Source organism: Babylonia areolata, chromosome 8 (assembly GCF_041734735.1).
Source record: "Babylonia areolata isolate BAREFJ2019XMU chromosome 8, ASM4173473v1, whole genome shotgun sequence".
NCBI classification, from domain to species: Eukaryota; Metazoa; Mollusca; class Gastropoda; order Neogastropoda; family Buccinidae; genus Babylonia; species Babylonia areolata.
The window spans coordinates 41,622,442-41,641,525 of record NC_134883.1 but is presented as its reverse complement, the minus strand read 5'-3'; the positions used below and the strand labels follow the sequence as shown (position 1 = coordinate 41,641,525).

General features: G+C 41.7%; 1 protein-coding gene across 1 annotated transcript in view; it reads left to right on the top strand.

Annotated features, from left to right (window-relative positions):
• LOC143284819 (leucine-rich repeat serine/threonine-protein kinase 2-like) overlaps window positions 1–19,084 on the top strand; it is a 100,217-nt gene that overhangs the window by 12,123 nt on the left and 69,010 nt on the right. The window contains exons 12-23 of the mRNA XM_076591869.1: window positions 1,486–1,622; window positions 3,020–3,148; window positions 3,901–3,981; window positions 6,644–6,786; window positions 8,365–8,509; window positions 9,630–9,730; window positions 10,387–10,506; window positions 11,824–11,923; window positions 12,956–13,054; window positions 14,410–14,580; window positions 15,569–15,775; window positions 17,747–17,890. Of these exons, the coding sequence (XP_076447984.1) occupies window positions 1,486–1,622; window positions 3,020–3,148; window positions 3,901–3,981; window positions 6,644–6,786; window positions 8,365–8,509; window positions 9,630–9,730; window positions 10,387–10,506; window positions 11,824–11,923; window positions 12,956–13,054; window positions 14,410–14,580; window positions 15,569–15,775; window positions 17,747–17,890 (1,577 nt within the window). The remainder of the gene's footprint in view (window positions 1–1,485; window positions 1,623–3,019; window positions 3,149–3,900; window positions 3,982–6,643; window positions 6,787–8,364; window positions 8,510–9,629; window positions 9,731–10,386; window positions 10,507–11,823; window positions 11,924–12,955; window positions 13,055–14,409; window positions 14,581–15,568; window positions 15,776–17,746; window positions 17,891–19,084) is intronic.

Here is a 19,084-nt window from a genome sequence, read left to right as displayed (position 1 = left end):
TGGGACTATGTGACAAGGCTGTACTCTACGCTTTCTGTCATAATGATATCCCGGCGTCAACCAGGCCTGAGAGATACAGAGACTTACAGTGTTGGTCAGGAAATTAGAGCAGCACACCTAAAGACGCATCTGTGAATTGGATGATACTTGACTGTGTGGTCCCAGTCTTCCCATTTAAGCCCATAGCAGACTTGACTCTGGGTAGGAGCCGGCCGCGGGCCGAAAAACCCACCTCCGCTGGGATTTGAACCCGCATCGTTTCAGCCATCAGTCTGCAATGCTAACCACTTCGCAACGGCAGATGGTACACAACACAACACATGCATGAAAGAAATAGGACATGGATTCACAGGTATCTAAGAGTATCCTGTTAACAGAGACATTAATAATGATGATAACTGTGTAATCTTTTCTTCTACCCTTGCTGTGTGTGTGTAAGAGACATTGATGATAATAACTGTGTAATATTTATGCCATTGTGTGTAAGAGATGTTGATGATAACAACTGTGTAATCATTATGCCATGTGTGTGTAAGAGATGTTGATGATGATAATTGTGTAATCACTATGCCATGTGTGTGTAAGAGATGTTGATGATAATAACTGTGTAATCTTTATGCCATGTGTGTGTAAGAGATGTTGATGATGATAACTGTGTAATCACTATGCCATGTGTGTGTAAGAGATGTTAATGATAATAACTGTGTAATCTTTTCCCCTACCCCTTACCATGCGTGTCTATCAGTGACCAGCACAAAGAGGTGCTGGCTCACTATGACAGAGACATAAATAATAATAGTGTAATCTTTTTTCACAACACAACACATGCATGAAAGAAACATACATGGATCCGCAAGTACCAAACAGTGTCCTGTTAACAGAGACAGTAATGATGATAACTGTGTAATCTTTTCTTCTACCCTTGCCATGTGTGTGTAAGAGACATTAATGATAATAATTGTGTAATCTTTATGCCATGTGTAAGAGACATTAATGATAATAATTGTGTAATCTTTATGCCATGTGTAAGAGACATTAATGATAATAACTGTGTAATCTTTATGCCTTGTGTGTGTAAGAGATGTTAATGATAATTACAGTGTAAACTTTTCCCCTACAGAGATGTTTATGGTAATAACTGTGTAATCTTTTCCCCTACCCCTTGCCATGTGTCTATCAGTGACCAGCACAAAGTGGTACTGGCCCACTATGACAGAGACATTGATAATGATAACTGTGTAATCATTTTCACAGCACAACACATCACAACTACAACACATGCATGGAAGAAACAGACATGGATCCACAGGTATCTAAGAGTGTCCTGTTCAGATCAAATCAAATTATGGTGCTTAGAGCCTCGCCAGCCAGTAAGGACATCTCGAGGCTATCGCCATGTTAGCCATCTACTTCAAGAGTGTCTTGTTAACAGAAACTGTTAGTAATAATAACTGTATGATCTCTTGCCATGTGTGTGTCTGTCAGTGACCAGCACAAAGAGGTGCTGGCTCGCTATGATGGGGACGTCCTACGACTGCTGTCCAAGGTGCTGACCACACACCCCACCCTGCGGGATGTGCAGACAGAGGCCATCAGCACCATCGCCTGTCTGGCCGATATAGGTGATACAGGGAGAGAGAGAGAGAGAGAGAGAGAGAGAGACAGGGGGAGGGAGGGAGAGACAGATGGAGGAAGGGAGAGATGGAGGGAACGCTGAACGCTGAACGACTTTAATGACTCAGGCCAACAGCCCATATCATGACATTTTTGAGAATATACATAATAAATAAAAGCCACATGTCCATTATATTCAGCCGTCATACAGTCAGACAGACACACACACACCCCCCCTTCACACGACAAACAACAATCCAAACATACACTTTGTCATACTCGTCCATTCACACACTCACGTTCTGATACCTGTCTGCCTCACACGCCCATCCTTACACAAAATCATTCACACTCACACACACACACCATAGTGTGCGCACATACGAGAGAAGGAGGGAGGGAGAGAGGGACAGAGGGAGGAAGAGCACATAACACCCCACCCTTCTGGAAGTTCAGACCGAGACCATCAGCACCATTGTCTGTCTAGCCGATATAGGTGATACAGGGGGAGAGAGAGAGAGAGAGAGGGGGGGAAGGAGGGAGGGAGAGGTACAGGGAGTAAGAGGCACAAGGGTGAAGTCAGAAGGAGAGACAGAAGAAGTTAGGGAGAGACAGAGGGAGGGAGACTAAGAGGTAGTAAGGGGGAGTCGGAGGGAGGGAGGGACGAAGTAAGGGACAGTAAGTGAGAGAGAGAGAGAGAGGAGACAGTGAGGAAGTGGGGGAGTGAGAGACAGAGGGAGTGATGGGGAGAGAGAGACAAAGAGAGGGAGAGGCAGAAGGAGAGACAGGGAAAGAAAGTGTAGGAGTAGAGAATTAAGTTTAATGTTTGGTGTGTTTTTGTTAATGATGTAATTATGACTACACTTAACACTGTATGTGTATGGAAAATATTTAAACCAGCTCCTTTGCCTTCAGAGTGCTTGTATGCTCTTATGTAAAGATTTTGAATATTTGTCTCCAGATTTTTTTTCCCATGATACTTGTTGACTATCGTCTTTAAGTATTGAAAATCAGTCTCCTGTTTTTTTGTTGTTGTTTTTCTCAACGATAATTGAATACTTTCATATTTAAGTATTTTCAGTTAGTCTCTTGATTTTTCATCTACAGTACTGGTGTAAGTTTTTTCAGTTAGTTTTATTAGTATAGTTTGTCAAGGCCTGATAAGTGTATTTGGGTTTATGTAAAAGTCAGGCATCTGCTCCATCCTTTTTTTTTTTTTTTTCTTTTTTATAAGCAGATGTGGTGTAGCATTCATGGATCAGTCCTCGTGCATTGACACCTCTTTGAAACTGAAATGGAAACTTTCAGTCAGTCTCCTGTTTATTCATGTATTTATTCATTTGTTCACTTATTTATTTATTTATTTATTTGTTCACTTATTTATTTTTTTATTTTTTTTCTACAGATGTGATCCGTCACCAGTGTTTTGTGCTGCGGATCCACGCTCTGATTCTGTCAGCCATGGACACCTTCCCCGGGGTGGAGGTTCTGCAGGAAGCTTCCTTAGAGGCCCTGGCTGTGCTGGGCGGGGCAGGTAAACAGATAATGATAATAATGATGATGACAATAATGATAATATATTGTACGTATATGGTGTAACCTCCCCATAGATAGGCTCTTAGCACATCACATAAAACAGTGCATGTACAACAGTGCATTATGCAAAATAAGAGCACGTATGGACATAAAAGTGGTATCCACCAATACAAAACTACAAATTGCAAATACGAACTATCACAGAAGTAAGGTACAAAATACACACCCCCTCCTCCCCCCCCCCACACACACAGACTCACACATACATACACACTGACACAGCAGACACCGACCCACAAGCACACACACCACAGGAATACTCCAGTGGAGGGGGATCAGGTTACTGATGGGGCATCTGTTGTCAGTGATGATACTGTGATTATTTCAAGGAATAGTGGGGTTTTTTTTTCACTTTTGAAATGAATTGGAATTGTCATGAAGTACTGAGGAGGGCCAGAATAGTTTTAACACACACACACACACTCTTGTGCGTACACACACACATGCATGCATGAGCATGCACATGCCCACGCTTATGCGCACACACTTGTTCAGACACTCGCGCACTCATTCACACACATGTGCAGGCACGCATACACATGCATACACACACACACACGCACACACATACACAAAACATTCACAACATGGATTAAAGGTAGTTTTAAACTGTGGCAGACAAAAGGATAAGTACTGTATATCTCTTATCATTTGAAGCTGTACGAAAAAAGAACACTTTGTGGGTTACAGCTCAAGGAGCAGAACTCCTGCACTCCCTGAACGCTGTCAACAAGATCATGATGTGCCTCAAGAGATTCACCTACAGCATCAGTAAGTACAGACACGGATATATGGAAGGGAGGGTCAGGTTCACCTACAGCATCAGTAAGTACAGACACGGATATATGGAAGGGAGGGTCAGATTCACCTACTGCATCAGTAAGTATTCAGACATGGATACATGGAAGGGAGGGTCAGGTTCACCTACAACATCAGTAAATATGCAGACGTGTATACATGGAAGGGAGAGTCAGGTTCACCTACAACATCAGTAAGTACTCAGACACAGATACACGGAAGAGAGGGTCAGGTTCACCTACAACATCAGTAAATATGCAGACGTGTATACATGGAAGGGAGAGTCAGGGTTCACCTACAACATCAGTAAGTATAGACATGGATACATGGAAGGAAGGGAGGGTCAGATTTACCTACAGCATCAATAAGTACACAGACATGGATACATGGAAGGGAGAGTCAGGTTCACCTACAGCATCAATAAGTACGCAGACATGTATACATGGAAGGGAGGGTCAGGTTCATACAGCATCAGTAAGTACACAGACATGGATACACGGAAGAGAGGGTCAGGTTCACCTACAACATTGGTAAGTACGCAGACATGGATAAATGGATGGGAGGGTCAGGTTCACCTACAGCATTAGTAAGTACAGACATGGATACATGGAAGGGAGGGTCAGATTCACCTATAGCATCAGTAAGAACACAGACATGGATATATGGAAGAGAGGGTCAGATTCACCTACAGCGTCAGTAAGTACGCAGACATGGATACATGGAAGGGAGAGTCAGGTTCACCTACTGCATCAGTAAGTATTCAGACATGGATACATGGAAGGGAGGGTCAGGTTCACCTACAGCATCAATAAGTACACAGACATGTATACATTGAAGGGAGGGTCAGGTTCATATAGCAGCAATAAGTACACAGACATGGATACATGGAAGGGAGGGTCAGATTCACCTATAGCATCAGCAAAAACACAGACATGGATACATGGAAGGGATAGTCAGGTTCACCTACTGCGTCAGTAAGTACGCAGACATGGATACATGGAAGGGAGGGAGGGTCAGATTCACTTACAGTGTCAGTAAGTACACAGACATGGATACATAGAAGGGAGGGTCAGATTCACCTACAGTGTCAGTAAGTACACAGACATAGATACATGGAAGGGAGGGATAGATTCATACAGCATCAGTAAGTACACAGACATAGATACATGGAAGGGAGGGATAGATTCACCCACAGCATCAGTAAGTACACAGACATAGATACATGGAAGGGAGGGTCCGATTCACCCACAGCATCAGTAAGTACAGACATGGATACATGGAAAGGAGGATCAGGTTCACCTATAGCATCAGTAAGTATTCAGACATGGATACATGGAAGGGAGGGTCAGGTTCACCTACAGCATCAATAAGTACACAGACATGTATACATTGAAGGGAGGGTCAGGTTCATATAGCAGCAATAAGTACACAGACATGGATACATGGAAGGGAGGGTCAGGTTCACCTATAGCATCAGTAAGTACAGACATGGATACATGGAAAGGAGGATCAGGTTCACCTATAGCATCAGTAAGTACACAGACATGGATACATGGAAGGGAGGATCAGGTTAGAGAGGGGGCTAGGGGGGAAGAAGAGAGGTGGACAACGTTGGGTAGGGAGGGGGGGGGGGGATGAAGAATGGTAAAGGGAGAATTGTGAATGCAGTATATCACATCAGTAAGCAGTATGCTGGTAGAAAACTGGGGAAAGGTGGAGGGGCTGCAGCAGTACATGATGTCTGAAAGAGAGGGATGATAAAAAAACTGGAAAGGGGGACAGCTGTGAATGTAATATATCACATTGAGAAGCAGCATGCTGCAGAAAACTTTGTACTTGTGTAATTCCTGGGTTTTTGTTGTTGTTTTTTTAAGATACAAGTCACTTGTGCAGTGTGTTATTTGCATGCATAAAGAACTCACAGCAAAACCAATAACAATCAGTTAACATGGAGGTGAATGATAAAGATCTGCTACATCTACAGTCTTAGACCACCTCTTATACTGTCATTGTGTCTGAACACATGACCTTTGTGCTTCAGTAATGGATGTCAGGTTTGATTGTCCCAGTGTTGTTACATCTCCACATTGTGCAGCCTTGGATAAGAGACAAAAACTGATTTCAAATCTTGGCCTCGAAACACATCTGTACAAATCTGGGTTTTTGTTTTTGTTTTTTGTTTGTGTGTGTGTGTGTGTGTGTGTGTACTTTGTCATTGACACATTCCTTCTGTCTTTGTGTATTAGGACTTTGATTGTAGTGCCTTGTGTTCTTATTTTTGTATGACTATTTTTTTTCCCTAAATTGATGTTGATTGTTGATAATCAGGGCTCCTTTGCAAGGTAGAGTGGATTATAAGTATCAGTTATCTTTATTATTGTTCTTATTATTCTTCTCATTATTATTACCTGCAGATAATTGGGGGTCTTTTGCAAGGTAGAGTGGATTATAAGTACCCATTAGTATTATTATTATTATTACCTGCAGAAAACTGACGTGGATTGTTGATATTCAGGGCTCCTTTACAAGGTGGAATGGATTATAAGTACCCATTATTATTATTTTTATTTTTATTATTATTAGTATTACCAGCAGGCAGTGTATGTGTGTATTCGCTTGCGCCTGTGTGTTTCAGACATCCAGAAGAAGGGTTTGATAGCCATTCAGGTGTTGGTGGATCCACGCCTGCTGCAGTCTCAGGCCACCTGCAGTGACATCACGGAGATCATCAAGGCTGCCATGCTCCATTTCCGCAATGAAATCGGCATTCAGAAGGAGGTCAGAGAATTAATTAACCCGCTCATCAGCTGGATTTGTATAAAGTGCGCTGAAAATTCTGCATAAGATTGACTTGTCAGTTTAAAATGGAGCTGTTACCACAACAAAATATTTTGCATTTATTAAAAAAAAAAAAAAACCAAAAAAAAACCCCCCAAAAAACAAAAACAATATTCTTTTTTTTTTTTTTTTTAGTTCAGTTTTGAGTTTAAACTTATCAAAGTGGATGAAGAGACTATAAATAAATCAACCAACCAACATTTATTCACATTGAAATTAGAGATTCAGATTATGAGTAGGTGGGTAAATATAACTTTTAAGTGTTGCTACTGTGATATCCGTAGTAGTTTGTAAATAACCTCATTATGTTTCTTTTTATGAAATATAGTAACCAGCCAACATTTATTCACATCGAAATTATGGATTCAGATTTTGAGTAGATGGGAAAATATAACTTTTAAGTGTTGCTACTGTGATATCCGTAGTAGTTTGTAATGCAGTGGGAAATCACTTACAACTTAGTTTTTTGTGAAGGACTATGACTCTCAAATTAGGAGGCAAAATTACACTGGCTGTTTGTGCTGCAGCCTTGTTCTATGTATATCAATTACAGGATGTTTTAACCAAACATTGGCCAAGATGCTTATTTTACAGTGTTACCAGATAATTGTGTAGTTGAGTTAGTAAAGTTTACAACAACCAATAATCCTTATCCTCTTAATGGACAGCGTTTTTTATGATTTACGGAGAAGTGAAAGAATCTTTGATAAATGCTTCACAAAGGACATTGCTGATGAGTTTCACTATTTGTTTGTGTGCACTTTTTTTGAAAGCATAAGCCAAAAATGTTTATCAAGATATAATAGAATCCACCCAAATTCTTTTAAATTCTACTTACTGTTTTCTGAAGAAAAAAAGAGAATACTGTTAAAACTTACATCCTTTGTTTCTTCTATATATAGTTCTTTTCATTAATGTTTTGTTTATTGATAGGAAATGTGTTTGTTTGTTTGTAGTATGAGTAAAACAGTACTTGTCAATGTGTATATTGAGTGATTGAAAGAATGAGCCTATTTCTTGTTTTTGACATCACTCTTTTTATTTACAAGATATGTGTAAAAGATGAATGTATGTAATGTTTCAGTCCCCCCAGGGGGCACACAAAATAAACTGCTTGCCTTGCCTTGCCTTGCCTTGCCTTGCCTTGCCTTGCCTTGCCTTGCCTTGCCTTGCCTTGCCTTGCCTTGCCTTGCCTTGCTTTGCCTTGCCTTGCCTTGCCTTGCCTTGCCTTGCCTAGCCTTGCCTTGCCTTGCCTTGCCTTGCCTAGCCTTGCCTTGCCTTGCCTTGCCTTGCTTTGCCTTGCCTTGCCTTGCCTTGCCTTGCCTTGCCTAGCCTTGCCTTGCCTTGCCTTGCCTAGCCTTGCCTTGCCGGTGGCCTTTTAGTAAAATATTTGAGTAATGACTCCGATAGGTGTACTGTGTGTGTGAGACAGGCGGTGGTGGCCAAGAAGATAATGCTGTGTGTGTGTGTGTGTGTGTGTGTGTGTGTGTGTGTGCATGCTGTGTGTGTGTGAGACAGGCGGTGGTGGCCATGCAGATACTGGCAGAGCAAGGGTTGGATGGGGAGAAGCGGGCACAGTACAGCATGATGAGTGAGGCGCTGGTCAACGAATGCTGCCACGAACTGCTCTTTGAGATCCTGGAGAACTTTGACGATGGCGATGGTCAGTTAACGTTGGCTTTCTGTCTGTTTCTGTTGTGTGTGTTCATTTATTATAATGGTTTGTTATAAATTGAAAGTATGTTGATGCATTCACCCATGTCATAAAGACCTCATTGAAGTGTCAGAGCGTCAAAGCGTCTGTAGTGTGTGTCTCTTAGCTTTTTTTTCTTTTTTCTTTTTATGTTGAATTTTTAAGGAAAAGGTGTTATGTGGCTGATCAAAGAACAACTAGTGTGGTGACCTTTAGACTGAAAGTTAACATTGTGGCTTTCCATCTTTTTACTTCCTTTCTTTTTCTTTTTGTCTGTCAGTCAGCTGTTGGTTTTGTTTTTTCTTTTATGTAGAACTTTTAAGGAGAAGTTGAAATGTTGCCAACCAAAGAACACCAGGTGCTGTGACCTTTAGACTTAAACCAAACAGATGGAATACACCTGGGCAGCTTGATGTGTGATGGTTCCATTTGTCAGGGCTGCAGTTCTTGGAATAGAGAGTTGTTGAGGTGTGTGTCGTGTGTATGCGCATGCAGATTATCAGATACGCACATTAAAGATCCTCTAATCCATGACAGCATTCGGTGGGTTATGGAAACAAGAACATCCCCAGCATGCACGTCCCTGAAAACAGAATATGGCTGCCTACATGGTGGGGTAAATAAACAAGACGGTCATACACGTACAATGTTACATGTCTGTCTGAGTGTGTATGTCTGTGTGTCTAAAATCTGATCGAATGACACAGGAAACGATTGATGAACACCGAATGGCAGCTGTCAGTCGGCTCTACCCAGGTAGGCAGCCTGTTGTGCACATGACCCTGGGTATGTATAGTGCTTGGAGCTTGGTCTCAACAGAGGATAGGTGCTATATAAGTATCCATATCATTCATTCCTTCATTATCATGGGACAGAGTCCATCAAAGTTTGGTGGTTCTCCGAGTCAGGCCTGCAGTTCTTTGAATGAAGAGTTGAGTTGTTGAGGTGTGTGTTCTCGTGGGATGAGTCCATTGGTGTGCAGTGGTTCTCTGAGTCAGGCCTGCAGACCTTTGAGTGAAGAGTTGAGTTGTTGAGGTGTGTGTTCTCATGGGACTTGGGTCCATTGGTGTGCGGTGGTTCTGTGTGTCAGGGCTGCAGTTCCTGGCCAGCGAGTGTCTGTACGTGCTGGGCATTGAGCAGGACCTCAAGTCCAGGATGCTGGTGGCTGCTTGCTCCAAGGGCTTCATCACTGTGAGTCGTTACTAGGGACAGTTATAATGACGATGATAATAAATGCAGGCTTATATAGTGCAGTACCCCCACCGCACTTACTATAGAACATACAAATTTAAGACTTAGTAATGTTTAGTAACATAAAATATATACAAAGTCAACACAGTCTTACATGACATTGGCTAAGATATACATATACATTTCTCTGCTCTTTTACTTTTCCTGCATGTGTGTGTGTGTGGGTGCGTGCTTACACACACAAACACATATATGCACTCTCTCACTCTCCATTTCTCTCTATATATCTCTGTCTTACCCTCCGTCTCTGTCTGTCTTTCTTTGTCTGTCTGTCTCTCAAACTTTCTTTTTGTTTTGTTTCAGTATTTGCTTTCACCATATGTTTTGTTATGCAACAAACATATGTTGATGTATTCATTGATTTTGTAAGAACCTGATGGCCAGTGACATGAAAGTGTCAAAATCTCTCTCTCTCTCTCTGTGTCTCTGTCTGTCTGTCTGTCTGTCGGTCTGTCTCTCTGTCTTCTCTCTCTCTCCCCAAGAGAAGTAGTAATTTCAGTGAACAGACACATTTTACAAACACATAAAACCTTACACCCATGAAATCTGCTGATGATGACGATGATGATGATGATCTGTATCCATGTGTTGATCAGGGGGCGGAGTCTCTGATAGAGATAGGAGCGGACGTGAACACAGGCCATGGGGAGGGAACCCCTCTGTACTGCGCTGTGCTGAAGAACGACTCCAAAATGGTGCGACTGCTCCTCAGACAGGTCAGCTGATGCACAAATGTCTCTGCTCTTTTCCTTTCCTGCTGCGTCAGACATTATGATATTGAAAAACAAACATACAAAAAGAACTGTGCTTAATTGATGTTGTGTTTTAAGTGGCATATTTACTACTGTTTTTTTAAAAATGTTTTTTGTGTTATTTCCTTCCTTCCACAAAGTGACCACAATCAAACGTTGATTATTCTGTCACTGTTTGGGGGATCTGCTGGAAAAAGCACTTATACTAAAAAAGAAAAAGAAAATGAAAAAGGGATTTCGCAGTATCTAACTAAGATGGACCACTCCGGCAAACGAAGCGCTCTGGGGGATAAACCCTGACCGGCACAGCTGCTGCCTGTCATTTATTGCTACTTGTTTGATTGATAGATGTGTTATTATAAAAATCAAAACCTACAGAGCTGTTGTGCTGACCACCTTGTTGTACTGCTGTGAAACATGGACGACGTATCGCCGTCATATTGAACAACTTGAGTTTCACCAGAGATGCCTACGAAAGATCCTCAGCATAAAGTGGCAAGACAGGGTCTCCAACCTCCAGGTCCTAGAGAGGAGTGGCCTGCCCAGCATTGAAAGCCTGCTGATCGAGTGCCAGCTATGCTGGACAGGACACGGTGTCTGCATGACAGACAGCAGGATCCCGAAGATGCTTTTGTATGGCCAGCTGAAGGAAGGCGACTGTGAACTTGGAAGACCCTGCAAGCGCTTCAAGGACATCTTGAAGACAAACCTCAAAGCCTGTGACATAGACATCGCTTCCTGGGAAACTGACGCCCTTGGCCGCTCTCGCTGGAGGATGCTGTGCTCTAGTGGCATAAAGATGTTTGAAAACAAGAGAACGCTGGCCATTAAGGAGAAGCGTGAGCAAAGGAAGCAGGGCTCAACTTCTGGAGACTTTTTCCCTTGCAACACCTGTGGGAAGTGCTGTGCATCCAGAATCGGCCTCTTCTCCCATATGAGGACACACACCGACAGATAAGCCTGCCTGCCTACTCATCCGTCGGTCTGACGGGAGACTCCATTCATTCATCTGATTGTCACTATAAGAAAGAGATTGTTAAAGAAAATGTTTCCTTTACTCTGTTCTTCAGTTTGAAATCAGTGTTTGTATGCCACAATTTTGGAAATAAAAGGTACTGGACAAGATTTTTTTAGCTCATTAAAATGGATACAGGGAGATGCATTTTAGTAAACAAACAACATAGCAAAAACAACAGCAGCAACAGAAGGTTCATCAAGAAGTGACGTGTTTTGTTCGTACAGAAGATACAAGAAGTTATGTGTGGTGTTTTGTTGGTACAGAAGGTACATGATGTCCATGCGGAACTGAAGTTGAGTCTTCAGAAGGAATCTCATGATATCACCGGCATGCTTTTGTCCCATGTTGGTCAGGACAGAGAGAGTGAGTGTGCTGCAATGTTGCTTGTGTGTGTGTGTGTTGTGTGTGTGTGTGTGTGTGTAACAAAACATTAAGCACATTAAGCTCAATATACCTGTTTTTTCTAAAGAAGATAAAACAAGAATATAAAAAAAAACAACCAGGTGAACTGAGATGCAGCGCATGATACATTTCTAACTGCTCATGTCTATTTTACATTTTAATCAGTTGTCTTATTTATTAATTTTGAAGTTGATTTATTTTGTGAGCATATGACATAGATGTTTTGTTTGGTTTTCGGTTAGTGTATCAAAGAAATTAATAGTTTAATACAATTAATCAAATGAATAGTTTATGAGTGTGTGTATGCGTACGCATGCACACATGCAATAAATAATAATATATGTGCATGTAGGCAAACAGGCATGTCAATTTTCTTTTCTGTTTCTTTTTTTGAATATTTATATTTTGGTTTATTTTTTCTGGTTCTACAGCTCGCTATTTGTATGTAGGCAAACGGGCATGTCAGATAGCACATGGAATAAGGAGCAACTGCATTTTCATTTCATTGTTCATGCGCATGTGCATATGAGCTTGAGCACACACACATTTTTCATTTTATGTTTTAGCTGAGTCTTAGCCAGAATGACAGGATTCTGTGCTTTATCTGAAGTGTCGTCCCTCACCCCAACCTTACGAACACAACTGCCTGTTTTCCCACAACTGTCTGAGTTGTGTCCCGTGCAGTCCTTCCTTCCTGTCACCACATACTAAGCACACATTCAGGCAAAACCATTTACAGTAATGAACATGTTAGTGATAGCACTAATATCGGAACTGACCCCCCCCCCCCCCCCCCCCCCCCAAAAAAAAAATGTCATGTTGACTGTGATTTAAAAAAAAAAAAGAAAAAGAAAGAAAAAAGAAGTTCGTATAAAAACGAAAAAAAAAAGTTTGTCTATATGAAAAAAAAGTTTGAAGAATTAAAAAAAAAAAACCAAAAAAACCTGAAATTAAAAAGGATGGATGAAAGAGCTGAAGGTTTTACGTTTTCAGTGAGTACTTTACTGTGGAGCGGCTATGACCTTTGTGACCTGCGACCGGAGTGGCTTCTGCCCTCCATTGCAGCCAATGATCATCACTACGCATCCTCCTGTATGTATTAACTGGACTCAGTGGAATAATTGTAGTTTGTCATCTGATTTTTTTTTGGGGGGGGGGTGGGGGGGGGTTAATATTTATCTGTAAATTGGATCTGTTCAAGTTAAAGAAGTCCTTTAAAACTGCAGCTTGTGTTGATTCCATTTGTGTTTATAATGTAAATGGTATTGTACATGTGTGAACGAAAATTTATAACAAAAGAACATACTTTGCATACTCCCTCTCTCTCTGCCTGTGTGTGTGTGTGTGTGTCTCTCTCTCCCTCTCTCCCTCTCACAGACACACACACATACACACACATACACACACAAAAACCAACTCTCACACACTCTCACTCTCACACTCTCACACTCACATGCATAGGTGCAATTCTACATGCACACACATCGACACACATATGTGCACAGATCTCTGGCATAGCTCTGTCCTTGGTGCTGTGGAAGAGGAGGAATTTTGTGTAATGTCCCGTCACACATATCAGCGATTGAAGACATTTTGTTAGAGTATTCATGTATACATTTGAGTATTATTATTTAGAAGAGGAGGGGGAAGGGAATGAATGGTGAGCTGGGGGAAACCGGGTGAATGGGAGGTGAAATTTGAAACAAAGTACAGTTGCAGGAAATTACTTAATGGACTTCGTGAAAGAGAAGTAGTTAAATCTAACAAGTGCAGCAGCTGATAATGAATGCAGAAAGTTGAAAACATCAATGGTCTCAGTCAGTTGTGATGACACAATTTCGTGCAGATAAGGCTTCATCAAATCACGGCAAGAATTATATGCTTAATTATCAGATCACTGAAGCACATGCACTTAACTTTAGAGCAATATGTTGTCCATAATGAATTAGATAATGGTATGAAAATTCAACTTGGAATTGGTCTGCGAATCAGACCAAAGTCCAGTGACAAGGTTTTAGAGTTGAATGAAAGCACCAATAAAAGTCTCTTTCTTATATGTTACATATTTCCTTGTATGACAGTGGGCGGTATACTTTTAAACTACCTGCATGATTCTTTGCTCCCCTTTTTGTTGCTGTGTCTGCTTGGTCGTTATAAAGGAATCCAGTTTGGGATGGTATTCAATAAAAATAAACATTTGCGCCTGTCATAACTAGGGAGTGTAATAAATACCTAATTTCAAACAATAAATCTTCTCTCTGATTCAAAAAGGAGTCTGTGCTGTCTGGTCTGCAGACGAGGCACACTTTTCTTTTTCATTCTCACTTGTTGAAGAGGGAGGAGGCCCCTCGATGTATTCCCTGTGATGAGCCTCTCACTGTGAAACAAGTGCTCCCTGACTGCTGGGATCTGCATGGTTCTCTCTGATTTTGTGGTGCTGTGTGCAGTGACCAGCAAGCACTTTGTCACCAAGATCAAGAAGGGCGAAGAGCGCCGGAACCGGCGGATGTCTCACTCCAACAGCGACTCCAATCTTCAGGAGATCTTCCGCCACAAGTGTTTCCGCTTCCGGAGAAACAGCAATGAGATACACACCCGTGTGCTGCAGGAGAGGAGAGGTAAGAGAACATTTTATACCTGTGTTCTGTGGGTCCACAGTGATCACGTACGTGGTTTGTGTGTGTGTGTGTGTGTGTGCAAATGTGGGTGTCCATGCATTTGTGTGTGTTTGTGTGTGTGTGTGTGTGTGTGTGTGTGGATGTGTGTGTGCAGCTGTTACATAAGTGTCTTGTGTGTGTGTGTTTATGTGGGTGACCATGCATGTGTGTGTGTGTGTGTGTGTATGTGTTTGTGTGCGTACATGTGTATGTGTGTGTGAATGTGTGCATGTGTATATTGTTGTGTGCTTTATGTCTGACTGACGTGTTATTGTAAAGCACTTTGAAAAGTTTGAAAGCACTATATGAATGTACTATGATTATTGTTATAATTATACCTTTTTTGTGTTGTTTGGTATTTTGGTATTTTCACAATGCTTGTCCATTGACTTTTTTTTTTTCCTCGAGAGAGCCTTGATTATGTTTTGGTCTTTTTCTGTACTTAATGATTGGGCATGCTTACTGTGTTATATTGCTTTTTGTGCTCTTTGGGATGTACATTGGCAGTTTGGTTTTATGTGCCAGTATGTAATTTTATTGACTCACTTGTGTAAACAAAATGAGTCTATGTTATAACCGGGTGTGTGTGTGTGTGTGTGTGTCCGTGCTAAACTGTAGTCTGTCGTCATGACTTGCTAAAATGATGAGAGTACATTTTTATGACATTTTCATTTCTTTTCTTTTCCAGTGGAGTCAGAAACATTTCCTGTTCCATTTTCACTTTCACTTTCGCCAGCCTTAACACGTTGTTTATTTCTGTTTGGTTTTCTGCTCAGCTGTTGAATGGTTATTTAGTTGTGGTTGTTGTTTTTTTTTAACAGATAAAGCGAAATCAAAAGGAACAGAAACCAGGCGCACAAACACCTATTTGGCTCTCTGCTGGGCTGTTGAATGATTACATAGTTCACTTTTGTTGTTGTTGTTTTTTTGTGTGGTTTTTTTTTAACAGATAAAGCGAAATCAAAAGGAGTTGAGGCCAGGCGCACAAACACCTTCCCCAGGGTGGAGAGGAGTCGTGGAAGCCGGTTCAAAGGCAGAGACATCGCCAGGTTTCCCTCCTCATCACTGAAAGGTGGAGACACACTGCCTTCCTCTATATCGTCATGGACCCCCCCAGACACGGCTGTGTTTCATGACATCAGTATTGAAGAGGAGGGTAGGTGCTCATGGATTTAGTCCCCGTGTGAAAGGTACGGTCTGATTGGAGGATTGGTGGCTTAGTGGAACTATTCCTGACTAGGAAGCAAGTGTCCACAGGTTCTGTTCCTTTATATGGACTGAGAATTGTACTCAGCCTCCCTATCCCCGCCTCCCCCCCCCCTCTCTCCCCTCCTCTTTCTAGACTTTGAGTGTTGGTCTGGGTGCTAGTCTTCAGGATAAGATGATGAACCAAGGTCCTGTATTCAGGATGCACGTTGGGCACTTTTATTTATTTTTTTTTCATTATAACAATGTATGTATGAACTAATGACAGAAAAAACAATTTTGAACTGACAGTGAACATATGATGGATGTTGTAAACAGAATGATGAGGAAAAAAAATTGTTGGTATTGACAACACATATCTCAGTTCTGAATTAACAGTGAACAAATAATGCATGTTGTAAACAAGATGAAAAAATGTATGTTTGTAATGACAACACAGATCTCACTTTTGAATTAACAGTGAACAAATGCCTGTTGTAAACTGACTGATGAAAAAAAAAGTAAGCTTGTATTGACAACACAGATCTCACTTTTGAATTAAAAGTGAAGAAATTATACATGTTATGCTGACAACAGAGGTCCCAGAGTCTTTAATTAACAGTGAACAAATACATATTGTGCTGACAACATAGGTCTTGAATTAACAGTGAACAAATATATGTTGCGCTGACAACAGAGGTGACAGAGTTCTTGAATTAACAGTCAGCAAATACATGTTGAGCTGACAACAGAGGTCCCAGAGCCTTGAATTAACAGTGAACAAATACATGTTGTGCTGACGACAGAGGTCCCAGAGCCTTGAATTAACAGTGAACAAACACATGTTGTGCTGACGACAGAGGTCCCAGAGCCTTGAATTAACAGTGAACAAACACATGTTGTGCTGACGACAGAGGTCTTGAATTAACAGTGAACAAACACATGTTGTGCTGATGACAGAGGTCTTGAATTAACAGTGAACAAACACATGTTGTGCTGACGACAGAGGTCTTGAATTAACAGTGAACAAACACATGTTGTGCTGACGACAGAGGTCTTGAATTAACAGTGAACAAACACATGTTGTGCTGACGACAGAGGTCTTGAATTAACAGTGAACAAACACATGTTGTGCTGACGACAGAGGTCTTGAATTAACAGTGAACAAACACATGTTGTGCTGACGACAGAGGTCTTGAATTAACAGTGAACAAACACATGTTGTGCTGACGACAGAGGTCTTGAATTAACAGTGAACAAACACATGTTGTGCTGACGACAGAGGTCTTGAATTAACAGTGAACAAACACATGTTGTGCTGACGACAGAGGTCTTGAATTAACAGTGAACAAACACATGTTGTGCTGACGACAGAGGTCTTGAATTAACAGTGAACAAATACATGTTGTGCTGACGACAGAGGTCTTGAATTAACAGTGAACAAACACATGTTGTGCTGACGACAGAGGTCTTGAATTAACAGTGAACAAATACATGTTGTGCTGACAACAGAGGTCTTGAATTAACAGTCAACAAATGCATGTTGTGCTGACGACAGAGGTCCCAGAGCCTTGAATTAACAGTGAACAAATACATGTTGTGCTGACAACAGAGGTCTTGAATTAACAGTGAACAAACACATGTTGTGCTGACGACAGAGGTCTTGAATTAACAGTGAACAAATGTTGTGCTGATGACAGAGGTCTTGAATTAACAGTGAACAAATGTGCTGACGACAGAGGTCTTGAATTAACAGTGAACAAACACATGTTGTGCTGACGACAGAGGTCTTGAATTAACAGTGAACAAACACATGTTGTGCTGACGACAGCATGTTGTGCTGATGACAGAGGTCTTGAATTAACAGTGAACAAACACATGTTGTGCTGACGACAGAGGTCTTGAATTAACAGTGAACAAATACATGTTGTGCTGATGACAGAGGTCCCAGAGTTTGACTACACAGAGGAGGAGTGGAAGGACTGGAAGCGGAACACACTGAGCGGGGCCAACATTCCCTTCAGCTCCAAAGACCCCAGGAAGAAGTATGACACCTCCACTAAGCTGACCGCCAACAAGCCACCAGGTACTGAACTTTCTTCCTGTACTTTGCACAGACATGCTGCCTTTTTTTTGGGGGGGGGGGGGGGGAGGAGCGGGGTGAAGGTGGGGGGTGGGGGGGGGTTAGATTTCTGTGGCTTGAGTGTGCCAGTCCTTGTAAAACAACAGCAGCAATAACAACAACAATAACAACAATAACAGGCAAAGCCCTGTGTTTAACTCTTTGACCACCAAGTTTCTGTGTGAAAAACGCTCCCAGATGCCAAATATTTTAGCCATGGCTAAAAGCTTGGCTGGTATGACCACACAACAAGATTCAATGGCCTCACTAAAATAGTCCTCCGAGGAACTGTTGAGGGAGGGAGATGGAGGGGAAACAGATAAAATGTTGGACTGACACTTTGCAGAATGGACAGGGAAACCGTTTGCAAAAATCCAGGTTTTGCTGCACAACCAACTGACCCTTCACAGAGTTGAGGAAGAAGATGCACGATATTCAGTATCGCACAAGAGACTGAATGACAACAGATGCAGCATCACAGTTCTACTGTAGATTTTATAAATCGGGTTTATATATTGGCCTTAAGTGCATGTGTACATTTAATTAAATTTGATTTAAATACTGTTTTGACAGGAGCCTGTCGTACATAAGTATGAAAAAGAGAAAGCACATTTGTGTCCATGTGTATCCTCATGCTTGTTTGTTGTGGGTGTGTGGTTATACTGTGAAATGTGCATGTTGTGTGTGCATGTGTGCGGCAAATGGGTTTGGAGGTACTCCTTGGCTGCACAGTTATACAGCAATTCATGCGTTGTGAGTGCTTGGTGCAGATGAATGGGTTCTTAAGTACTCACTGGGTGCATGGTTACACTGTGACTCATGCATGCATGTTGTGTGTTGTGTTTTCATGGGTGCAGGTAAATGGGTGCAAAAGTACTCACTGGGTGCACGGTTACACTGTGACTCGTGCATGTGTGTTGTGTTTTCATGGGTGCAGGTATGGGTGCGAAAGTACTCACCGGGTGCACAGTTACACTGTGACTCATGCATGCGTATTGTGTGTTGTGTTTTCATGGGTGCAGGTAAATGGGTGCAAAAGTACTCACCAGGTGCACGGTTATACTGTGACTCATGCATGCATATTGTGTGTTGTGTTTTCATGGGTGCAGGTAAATGGGTGCAAAAGTACTCACCAGGTGCATGGTTATACTGTGGCTC